The following is a 12,702-nucleotide window of genomic DNA, read 5'->3' as shown; positions in this document are numbered from 1 at the left end:
AGAAGAAGCAGACACTGAGGTTGTAGCGTTACAACGTAGGCCAAGTAAAAAAAGAAACATGTATAGCATCTGGTTTTCTTAAAAAAGGAAAGGAGGAGGGGCTTTTTATTTTTTGAAGACCGCCATTAAAAAAAATAAATTCAAATAGCCATTGCTTCTTCTACTGTTTAAACTCACAATATGTATATATAACGTTTTGGACAAGTCATTCAGACAAGACGTTTAGATTGTAAAAACAAAAAATCATAAAAAAAAAGAAAGGAAAAAAAAAAGGTGGTCTCTAAATGGGAAGCAGACGGGGACGTTAAACAAGTATGTTATTTTTACCTCGGCCTTAGGTTTGCGGTAACACCATGTGTGTAATGTACACTGTGTCCACATAGGTCCCAGCTATTTACATCGTGCATACGTACATGTACCCGTATTATACTGTACAAATGTTCAATTATCGGGGAGTTAGATTTTTTGGAATTCGGCATGTTCGGGAGAATACTCAGTTCTAAAAAGAATTATCCTGCTTTTAACTATACTACCCGGACGGAAGGTATAGAAAATTGGCTGAGACTAAAATCTTGAAGACTTTTGAGTCAGGTCCGTTGCTTGTCACATGTCATGGATTTTTGTTCCTGGTCGCAGGTGTCTATTTTTTCTCAGGGATTTCCATTGCCCTCTCGGCACAGATAATGTTCTACATAGCTACTTTTGTTACATGTACAGGGATATGGACTGGCTCGGATTGATTTTTGTAGACCATGTTTTTTTTCCGCCAGCGTGAGCGAGTATTGTACGATTACGTATGCATACATTGAGTTGCTGTACATGTGTCATTGTAGTGCGCGATGTACAATGTGTTTAGCCTGTTACATGTAGCTTATAGAGCTTTGAAAGCAGAAATTATTGTGTTACACTTTTTTTTTGCGCTAAGCAGAAATGAGCAGGATACCAGTCAACAAATTTTACATCTTGTGACATGTTAGTTTGGCAGGTAACCTTAACCTGGGCCCAGGTGTTTGGTTTTAGAAACAACTTCCGAGGTATGATCCCTGAGCGTAATATTTATCTTAGGCGAAAACAAAAACTCCCGATGTGGTCCCTGAAGCATAGTCTTGGGGAAATAGAATGCTCCGGTGATCGCTGATGGAGTCATAGTGTGATAAAAGCAGTCAGTTTTTAAATCCAAAAATTTGTTGTACACAGATTTTCATCGTAGATGTCTAGGAACTAAGAAGTTGCTGTTGTTACAGATAGTATGTAATAATAAAGATTTGTAATGAGTAAATATCCACCCTGCTGGGTGTTCAAGGCGCTTTGAGACACCCTCCGTCCTTTGGGTTTGAAAAGCGCTATACATAAACTGTTTTGAATCTTTCACACATTATAACACATGTGCCTTGTTGGTTCTAATGCCAGAGTTGGAACATCTCTAAACGCAAGTGTGCTCGCTGTTCTTTCACCCTTTTTTTCTCAGAATTCTGACTTGCCTACTGGGGAAGTTTCCAGCCGCACTCCGACAGATTTATTAGAAATATTCTAATCTCTTGTTGTGCGTGTGGTGAGATACATATAGATAGCAGACAGTTATGTACCCCAGTGTTGCTTTCCAGTGCCATTCAGTTCCCATGAGTGCAACCATGTTTTTTAAATACTGAGTCACGGATGGCCAGATTCATTTTTGTTGTCAGTTTCAATTAGAAATAAAAAGCCTTTACAATTGCCGACGATTCAGCGACCTCGGTCGTTGATCCATTGAAGACACCCTTGTAAATTGCCAAGCACTGCCTTTATCATGGGCATCTTTTTCTTTTTTTTTCTTTTTTTTTTTTACTTTTTTTTTTACATATAGACACACCAAACAGATTCTATAATGGATAAATGAAATGGTCTTTACACTGTAGCTTTCGAGAAAGACTCTGCTAGGGTCGAAACGTCATACCATCAGGCCTGATACACATGTACATACATGTACTTCACGGAGGCAACAAATGCGATTGCCTCCGTGTCCCCTGGTCATTGCCTTGGTGCCCTTGAAATGCTTCAGTAGAAGTTTGCAATTTCATCATAGGGTGCCCTTTACCAAGAAGAAAATGCCTTGGTGCCCTTGCCCTTTCAAAAACGAAGCATACAGCCCTGTACCATAATTTTTTTTCTTCTTCCAATTAGACCAAACTGTACATTACATTTGCACGTACCTGTAGGTCCTTTTGGTTAAAGACACCCGTTGTCGTGTTTCTTTTGTACAACAGCAAGTACATGCTGTGCACTGCCCTGATCATTGTACATATGTACATGTTGGTCCTTTTGGTTAAAGAGACACCCGTTGTCATTCTTGTTTTGTACCACTGCCCTGATCACGAGCACGTTTTTTTTTACAAAGACACTGATAATGAACAACAGATTTTAAATAGTCTATTAGCCTTCGAGAAAGACTTCACAAGTGCATGTAGGATCAAAACATCATGCTACACTGTACTAACTAATTTTCTACATGTATTATACCATACACGTATACATGTAGGTCGTTTTGGTTGGTAGTTCAGTTTTCATCAGCTAATACTAACTTTTCAGGCCTAATATGCTTTGTTTTTGGGCACCTGGGCACCAAGGCATTTCGCCATTGTAAAAGGAACCCTACATACAATACAATACAATACAATTCAAAAGGGCATTTACACACTTCTCCGCTGTTTCATTTAGATCACAGCGGTTGGTGAAGCACATGTCTCAAGAACAAAAAAATTAAATAAAAAATTACATGTGTGCATGAGAGCATTTCAAGGGCACCAAGGCAATGACCTGAGAGCATTGAGGTGTTCGCCTTCACTGCCTCTGTGAAGTATTGGGCCTTTTTGTATTGTATCAATTTTAGAATTTGTTTAATGATTGATGCAACATACCTTTAAAAAAATTCTTCAAAAAGAAGTAATTTCAAAATGGCCGACATTAATTAATCTGTAAAATTATCTAAAAAGGTTGTTGTTTTGCAACTTGAGACTGTTAAACTTTATGTTCCATAGATGATCCCATTGCTTTACATTATTAATGTTTGTAAACAAAAAAATTACTGGCTTAAAGTTATTGATGATAATTACATGAACGGTTGCATGTACATGTAAACATTGTATATTTATGAGTAAAGCAATAAAACATTGGACAAATTACATTTTGCGTATTTCGGTCATGTGTGCCTCGAACAACAGCACAATAAAAAACATATCTCTTTGAAGTGGTCTGGCTGCGACTGAATGCTTTTGAAAAAAACTGTAAACCAGACTGTCTGCATCTATCGTCATTTATGGCTTAAAAGGAGTTCTACATTTGTCAAAGAGAAATCGTTGAAATCTTTTAATGCTATAGGCCTACAATGTATAAGTTGAGAGATACAATCAAACTAACCTTTCATTTCATTCGGTCGTGTATTTACATAAATGTAAATATTGAAAAAAATCCTGATGCTTCAAGGAGAATCTTTGTTCTCTCAATCTTGTCACGTCAAGGTTTCTTTGTGCCAATGATACTCGTATAGAAATTGATTCGGGCAATTTCGTGAGAAAATAATCCCATCAGTCAATAAAGGGGAAGAGCAATTTCTTGGCGCGATCTAATTAAAGGGAAGAATAACGTTTCTTTGTCACTCAGCTTTCCCCAAAATGAGTGGCAATAAAAACTTACTTGGTTAGAAGAACATCAGCTTTTGATAGTAGGCCTATAAAACATTTTTAGAATCATTTCACTTTTAAAGACACTGGACGCTATTGGTAATTGTCAAAGACCAGTCTTCCCACTTGCTGTACATGTATCTCAACATGCATTAAATATTAAACCTGTGAAAATTTGAGCTCAATTGGTTTCCGAAGTTGCGAGATAATAATGATAGAAAAACACCCTTCTTGTCACACGGAGTTGACACTTGATTTCTTGATCTCAAAATCTAATTCTGAGGTCTCGAAATCAAATTCGTTGATAATTACTTCTTTCTCAAAAACTACGTCACTTTAGAGGGAGCCGTTTCTCACAATGTTTTATACTACCAACCTCTCCCCATTACTCGTTACCGAGTGAGGTTTTATGCTAATAGTTATTTTGAAGAGTTACCAATAGTGTCCACTGCCTAAGTAGTGTGGTTAGCCCTAAAATTTCAATCTGAGAAGCGTCACTGTCAGTAAGCGGCTTTCAATGTCAGTAAGCAGCTTTCACTGTCAGTAAGCGGCTTTCAATGTCAGTAAGCGGCTTTCAATGTAAAGCGATTTGAGAATCATTTCACTTTGAAGTAATGTGGTTAAACAAAAAAGATAGCAGTTTTAATCCCATTTCTTTTCATCATTTGAGAACGTTACTGTCAGTAACTTTCTCAGATTGTGTTTTCCAATTCCGGATTCTTCCTGCCTGGGCGTAGAAAGGGCTTCAAATTTTTTGACGATCTCTCAAAAAAGCGACCAACTTTTGAAATGAAATGTTCACACTTATTTTACAGATACTTACAGAAGATATATTTACAAAGGATTAAAATGATTGAGTGGTTACATAAAAAAAAGCTGATACTTTCCTTTTAAAGATGAACTTCATACATCTGTACAAGCATAGAGTACTTGCTCTATGGTACAAGAAAGCAGCTGGAATAGCAATCAACACAGAAGATTATGAGTTTGATGATGCGTGAAGCCGGCGCTATATATTTTAGGCCAAAGAGAATGAACTGTTTGTGAATTATTTGCATTCCTGAACACAACCATCTGGTATGCTGTATTATAACAAATCATGTTTATGCATACGTAGATAGTTTAAAGTTATGCACAATGTTAATAATGTTTTGTCGTGTAATTTAAAGGCACTGAACAGTATTGGTAATTGTCAAAGACCAGTCTTCTCACTTACTGTAATCTCAACAATATGCATAACATAAAATGTAACAAACCTGTGAAAATTTGAGCAATTTTGCGAGAGAATAATTGGGAGAAAAAAAAATGCAACAAATGTGACTCGACTAAATCAATCACAAGAACCATCTGTACCCTCACAGGTACCCATTTACCCCTGGGTGGAGCAACTATAGTGAAGTGTCTTGCTCAGGGACACAAGTATCACGACCGGGATTCGAACCAATTGTATACATACTAGGGGGACATTTGTTTTTATTAAGTTGTCAAAACCAATTAGAAGATGCGTGATTGATCTTTAAGAGGCGTCTTCTCCTTAAACACTGCAACGCTGCGGCCAGGGTTTGAATCCCAGCGGATAAGCCTCTGGATATTTTCCCCCTCAGGAAACACTGAGTAACCATTGCTCATTACACAGCGTAAAAGATTTATTCTGTTGTAGCCACGGTGGGCGGTGCTGGGCGGGCCTGCCCAGGACTCACAATTTTTGCCCAGCACTCTGAGAAAAATACATTATGCCGCCCAGCACAGATTTTAAATATTGTCCACTTTGCATTGGTCTGAGACACAGCTAATGATAAGGAGTGAGAAAGAACACAATCCAAAGGCCATTCAACTTATTGCATGGCCCCCATGATACAAACAGTTTGGAAACCTGGCCTCACTTCAGCAATAATGCTGATCCCCTTGCCCTTGGTAGACTTCCAACAAAATTTGAATCACTGCCACCACTAGACTAAAATTGGTCTAGCTACAACCCTGGTGATTATACTGGTTTGTTTAGCCCTATGAACATTGTACATTTGTGACCCGCTCTGTGAAAATGAGTCAGATGTACATGTAGGCAATTTCAGGAATTGAGTTATATATGCATGGCTGGAAAGAACACATCAGCAGCAGTAATTTGGTATGTGTCTAAGCTTTGGGGTGTACAAAAAACTTTTGTTAAATTATTTTTTAAAATACATTTTCCACATTAAACTGTCCAGTACTTAGTATTGCATTGGGCGACATGTGACTCATTTTCACAGAGTGGGTCACAATTTGTGTAATTATCTAACCTGTGAAAGTTTAAATACAAAGCGTTTCTCAGATTATGTGTTCCAATTATGGTTTCACACATAACTGCTCTAGATTTTTGTATCTCACAAGGCAGTCACCTTTCCTGGAGAAACTTAAGTCAAAGTTATTAGCCTTTTGGGAGGCTATCTTTGAATAATTTTGTGCAGGTCTCCTCTTTTATCTTCTGCTTTTAGGCAGTTCCACGGTAACTATACACCCAAAGGGCATCTCAGAATGGCCTTTTTGGTCGTCCCTACTAAATCTCTGTGGTAGGGATACAGGTTCCAGTTAAAGGGTTATAACCTTGGGAGTCAAAGGTTGATGGGAAACTAGGCCAAACTTCAAGGTTTCGTCTACTGAACTAAACCACCGGGGACTGTACATGTACGCCTGGGTGACTAGTGCGACTTGTGGAAGTCCCGACTATCTTAAAGCCATTGGACACTTTCCGAACAGAACAAAATTTAAAAGTTCACAGATTTACAAATAACTTACAGGGTTTACAGAAGGTAATGGTGAAAGACTTCCCTTGAAACGAGGGTGGATTTTCCCGTTATTTTCTCTCGACTCCAATGACCGGTTGAGCCTAAATTTTCACAGGTTTGTTATTTTATATATATAAGTTGTGATACACGAAGTGTGGGCCTTTGGACAATACTGTTTACCGAAAGTGACCAATGGCTTTAAATATTGCTATCTGAAACCATCAAATACATAATGTATCGTACACGTCTGACCTTGGAACTGAACTAGACCCCTGATTCCACGTCGGGAAATTGAATTAGAGGCAACCACTTCCAGGCAATCTCCATGAAACAAAAACATTCACATATGTCAATTTCCTTTTCTTAGGCCACCAAGATCCTAATAGAAACGCATGTGTTGTACTACTGTAAGTGTTCCTTAATGTTGCATGCAATACAGTTTTTTGCCTCCGTGCGTGCGAGGAATTGAACAAAGCAATGTCAATCACAGTTCATACTTCCTGCAAATGCAAATGCGATACAAATTTTGACGTCACACATTTCGCATTGAATATTCACATCAATTGAAAACATTTGTTTGTTTGTTGGGGTGTTTGGGGGGGTGTTTGCTTGTTTTTTTGGTTATATAAATGATCTTCATGGCAAACTTTCACAAGGGGATAATAATAAACCACCAAGTTGGCACAGCTAATCACTCTTATAGAAACATTGGTTTAACTCGGGATCTGATTATGAGTTGCACAATTCAAGAAATTGTGATTCAGTTACTACACGACAAATCTTGTCCTAGTCATTGTGAAATCAGCGGTTAGCTACATGTACATGTAGTAGCTTGGTAGGATTTGAACCCACAACCTTGTGATCGCAAGTCATGCAGTCTAATCACTGGACCACGGTTAAGTGAAGTTGCTCATTTGCAATGTGTACAAAGGTGTATAATGAATGAAGTACTAAAGAACTCTTCCCTTCTTGTTTTTATTTGTAGGGTTTCTTCAGGCGCTGTTTAAGACGTCAGAAGGAATACATCTGCGTACGGGGCGGAAAATGTGAAGTTTGTCGCCAGCAGCGAAATCGCTGCCCTGCCTGCAGATATCGGAAATGCATCGAACTCGGAATGTCCAAAGATGGTGAGAAACCCACTAAACCCCAGGCCTTTCAAAAAAAAAGGAGAGCCTCAAGGCACCACAGCAATTGGAGACTTTTAAACGCTAGATGGCAGCAGACTTACCAGGTTAATGTCCATTGTTTATGTAGTTCTGAGCATGCGCACATTACCGAGAACAATGGATTTTACCTGGTAAGTCTGCTGCCACCAACTGCCCAAAAGTTTTGTATTGACGTTAAGCCCTTCGCTTTGGCTGTGGTGTTCGTCAGTCCTTTGCAAAGTTCCAATACAAATTTACATTTTCCTCATTATCAGTGCCTATTATTGGAAGAAAAATGCTGTGCCCCTTTAAAGGATTTGGGTAATTTTTCAAAATGTCCACAGATTTACATTATACTTACAGGGTTTGAAGATAATGATAGTGGAAAGCTTTCCTTCAAATATTACTAACTGAGGTTGTGTAGTTTTTTAGAAATGAGTAAAACAAATCACAAAATAATTTTCGTCTCAGGAAGACGAAAATTATTTTAGCATGTAAAATCCCATTTACCAGTTATGATATTATACCAAAACCAAAGCATAACTGGTTAATATATTTTTGCATTTTAAAACTGAGACAAAAATTTTCTGTTTAACTCATTTCTCAAAAACTACAGCACCTCAGTGATTAAAATTTCAAGGGAAGCTTTCTACTATCATAATCTTCAAACTGTATTTAGTTTAATGTAAATCTGTGGACATTGTGTTCTGTTTTAGGAAAAAGTACATAAGGGAAGGTACACCTTTGGTAATTGTCAAAGACCAGTCTTCTCACTTGGTGTTTCCCATCATGCATAAAATAACAAGCCTGTGAAAATTTGGGCTCAATCGGTCATTGAAGTTGCAAGAAAATGATGAAAGAGAAAACACCCTTGTCGGACCAATTTGTGTGCTTTCAGATAGGAATAAAAGACTTCTAGCTAGAAGTCTTTCATTAGTTTAGTGACAAATTACCAAAAGTAAACAAGGTTTGCTTTGTGCAATCTGAAACTAACATGTTATGTTATGTAAAACCTGGTTTGCACTTTACAGGAAATCGTATGTACATGTAATGTAAAGTGACGAATACGTAAAGTGTGTGCGAATAATTGGCTGGTGGCGTATCATTCATAAAATATATAACATTGAAATTTATCTTGTGGGTTAATCAAAAATATTTTTTTCTCTGCACCGGGTTCTGGCTCTCCTTTCAGTGCTAGTGTTTCATTTTCAACAATAAATACATGTTGAGCACCATTTTCTTACAATACATTGTAGCTTCAGCACTCTGTAATTTGGTGTTAAAGGCAGTGGACACTATTGGTAATTACTTAAAATAATTGTTGCCATAAAACTTACTTGGTTAAGAGCAATGGAGAGCTGTTGATAGTATAAAACATTGTGAGAAACGGCTCCCTAGCGTAGTTTTTGCGAAAGAAGTAATTTCTTACTGAAATATTTGAATTGAAATATATTTGATATTGAAATATGATGATGATGATGATGAATTCAAGACCTTAGCTGAGGTCTCGAATTCAAGGCATCTGAAAGCACACAACTTGTGTGGCAAGGGTGTTTTTTCTTCCATTATTATCTCGCAACTCGACTACGTACTTGAGTCCAAATTTTCACAGGTTTGCTATTTTATTTATTTTGTTGAGATACACCATGTGAGAATATTGGTCTTTGACAATAACCAAGAGTGTCCAGTGTCTTTAAGGTGATGTTTTTCCCAGGTGTGGGTTTAGAGTAATTGAAGCGTGTGATTACAAGGTCGCGCCTCACTGCATCTCATAAGACACCTGATGTTGTTTTCCGGATGACTGAGCAATTCGCCACCCTCATCAGAGGATTGGTGTGAAATGCATTGAGCTTTGTTTTACAAGAAATGTCAGCCAATAAATTATAAAAATTATTACATGTATATTTCTTTACTACACATATTGTCAAGCAGCCTTGCCGTTGATTTCACAAAGAGTTACGGCTCATCTTATCTCAAGTTAGGAAGAGTAACTCGTCCTAACTTAGGATTAATCTTTAGGTTTGCATGCTACAGTGCAGGGTTGGGACTCGTCCTAAGTCCTAAGATTAGTCTTAAGATAGGAAGAGTGTTGTGAAATCGACGGCTGATATTTCACTGAGGCATCCATGCTTCCAGGGCCCAAGTTCTTAGCGCTGCTGAACGTTAAGCAAATTATCGTGCTTACTGTAGCAGAACAAAGTGCGAGGGTATTTCACAGGTTAGCAGAAAAACTGGGTGGCCATATTCCGCGTTTACCATGGATTTTGCATTTTAAAATTGTCCTTTCCCTTCAATTTACATCCAAAATTTATTTAAATTACTTTGAATTTTTTTATTTTCATGAATAGAATTTAAAAAGTTAATTTGGTTTTAGTAGAAAACTGGGGCCTATAATTGCCCTTTGTGTTTTGTTTTCGCATTTGTGATGGTAGTGACTTGCAAAGACAATTTCATTACATCTGTACATAGAGTACATCGCACTTTGGTTTTATATTTACAGTGCGTACGGTATATTTTCATTTTGGTTTTGAGTGACATGCGTGACGAGCAATAAAGCAGGTGTGTAACGCATGATCACATTACGCGTACATGTAACATGAGTCAATATGCTCTTGTTTTAGGATTTTCAAGGCATGATGTACTTTTTTATAATTACCTAACAAATTAATAACCATATCATTAATTAATAATGGAGAGTGGAATGAAGAATGGAGAGCTGGTAATGTCATAAAACATTGTTAGAAACGACTTCCTTTGAAGTAATGTCAGAATGTACAGTTATAGACAGTAAATGGTGTTTGAAGCTTTGCATGGTGTGGAGTAAGAGTAACTAAATATAAATAGTAAACTTGCGGGTACGGCCATGAGTAATATCTCTTGTTTTGAAGTACTGAAGACAAGCAGAGTATACTGTTCGAAACGTCAAGACCGAAGCGGCTCTTTTCAGAGCCACCACTCTTTCAAAACAAGAGATTTTACTCATGGCTGTACCCGCAAGTTTACAATTTATATTTATAGTTACTCTTAGTTTTAGACAGGTTAGAGAAAGAGGATATTTTCACCACCCAAATCCAAATCTGAGAAAAGCTTCAGGCATGATGTAACACTTCATTTGTTTTTGTCTCTCCCACCCACCCACAATGATTTTATACGTACATGTAAGCTGCTGTATGCAGTACAATTTGTTGCTGACATTTTATCTTTATGGGAAAAAAAATGATAATTTTGTAATGAACCTGAATCAAAGTACATAGTCCATCAGTTCAATACTATTGACATACAATAGCGTTGGCCTTTTGAACTGTGATTATATTGTTTTGCAAACTTTGTAAATGATTTTTCTGCCTACACCATGCTTGTTGCCTTGCCAAAGTTCGCTGTAAAGGGACACCATGCCTTAGATAGGGCAAGTTGGTCTACATGTATGAAAAGCGTTTGAAACCGTTTATCAGCGCTGCGTTTATTATGAATGCAATGGTTAGAAAATCCATGTTTTAAAGTAAAATACATTGATCCACTCAAATATGCCTCGAAATTGTGTGGTTTTTCTTATAATGTACATGTACGTTGCGAACTACATGTACGTACAGTAGCAGGGCACGCTTTTTTGTGTAGTCAAGTTTTTGACTCCACAAAATGGCTGACCGTGTTAGTTCGTAAACTAAAAGGAAAAAACATGCAATTCCGAAGCAGTTGTGTGGATCAGTATGTTTTACTTTTAAAACATCTTCTAAGCATTGCATGTCATAAGAATCGGTTTCAAACGCTTTTCATTTTCAAAGACCAACTCGCCCAATCCAAGACAACGTATCCCTTTATTTAATAACATGGTATTTCAACTGAAAATTAATGCACTAACTACAATACATATTTTTTTCTCAGTGGGGGAGGGGGCATATGTACAAAATATTTTAAATTAAATATACTGGAAAAAATGTGTACATATACTTGTATTGCATTAATATTCAGTTTAGATATGATTACATCTAACATACATGTATTTATTAAAGAGACAGGTTGACTTGGATCTGGCAAATTTTAATAACAATAATGATAATAATAAACAGGTCTTATAAAGGTATTAACAATAAACTATTAAATATTATGACCATGGGAAAAATTAATGGTTGGCTTCTTGAATTAAATTTTCAGAAACTTTGAGTTATAACCATGACTGTATACAATGCAGTACCAAGACTGTATTTATGTGGAAAAATTTATGGGGAACTTTCAAATTAGAACAAAAACATACATTGATAAAGCCTTTTTACACAGTTTGGTCCCTTTTAAAACGGGAAATAAAAAGACATATTTGGCAACGCAATTACATGTAGTTTTAACTTAATCAGGATGGTCCATCAAAAACTTAAACCATCCTCCCTACATGTACCTAATATTTATGATTTGTTGCTTTCGTTTTCAAACAGCTGTGAGGATCGGAAGGATTCCAAATAAACAGAAGGAGACTCAGTTTGCAGACATCCAGCCCTTCACAATCGAATCAATTGACGACAGGGATATTGACCAATCAGCACAGATCATAGAAGTCGACCCAGAAATAAAACAACTCATTGAATTCGTCGTTAAAGCTCATTCAGAGACAGCGAAAGATTATGTAAGTATTTTTTTATTTTATTTTTTTCAATATTCTAAAAAATTCTAAGTAAATCTTATTTCTTCAGGGTGCGCAATCTCCGGACCAAGATGAAATTGCCATCGGGCAGTGAGTCTCGGTAGTCTAGTTGGTAAGACACTGCTCTAGAATTGCAAAGGTCGTGGGTTTGAATCCCATCCGAGTAATATGCCTGTGATTTTTTTCATAGAACTCGGGTAAGTACTGAGTATACAGTGCTACCACACATCGGTGTGTATGTATATGGGTAAATCCAAATTCAAGAGGCAATAATTGTCAGACAGTTTTCAGTTTTTTTCTTCATGTTTGTACAATCAATTGTAGAGTGTCATGGCCGAGTGGTTAAGAACATCGTTTTCAAGTTCTGGTGGTTAAGTCATTTGAATGTTGGTTTGAATCCGGTCATGACACTGGGTCCTTGAGCAAGAAACTGTACTATAATTGCTTCTCTTCATCCAGGGGTATAAACGGGTACCTGTGAGGGTGGAGGATGATATTGTGTA

General features: G+C 37.2%; 1 protein-coding gene across 1 annotated transcript in view; it reads left to right on the top strand.

The window, feature by feature from the left end:
• LOC139953571 (nuclear hormone receptor E75-like) overlaps positions 1–12,702 on the top strand; it is a 49,447-nt gene that overhangs the window by 17,433 nt on the left and 19,312 nt on the right. Inside the window, exons 4-5 of the mRNA XM_071953027.1 lie at positions 7,407–7,548; positions 11,994–12,181. Of these exons, the coding sequence (XP_071809128.1) occupies positions 7,407–7,548; positions 11,994–12,181 (330 nt within the window). The remainder of the gene's footprint in view (positions 1–7,406; positions 7,549–11,993; positions 12,182–12,702) is intronic.

Source organism: Asterias amurensis, chromosome 22 (genome assembly GCF_032118995.1).
Source record: "Asterias amurensis chromosome 22, ASM3211899v1".
In the NCBI taxonomy this organism is placed as follows: domain Eukaryota; kingdom Metazoa; phylum Echinodermata; class Asteroidea; order Forcipulatida; family Asteriidae; genus Asterias; species Asterias amurensis.
The sequence above is the reverse complement of the archived record's forward strand: the minus strand, read 5'-3'. Positions and strand labels throughout refer to the sequence as shown.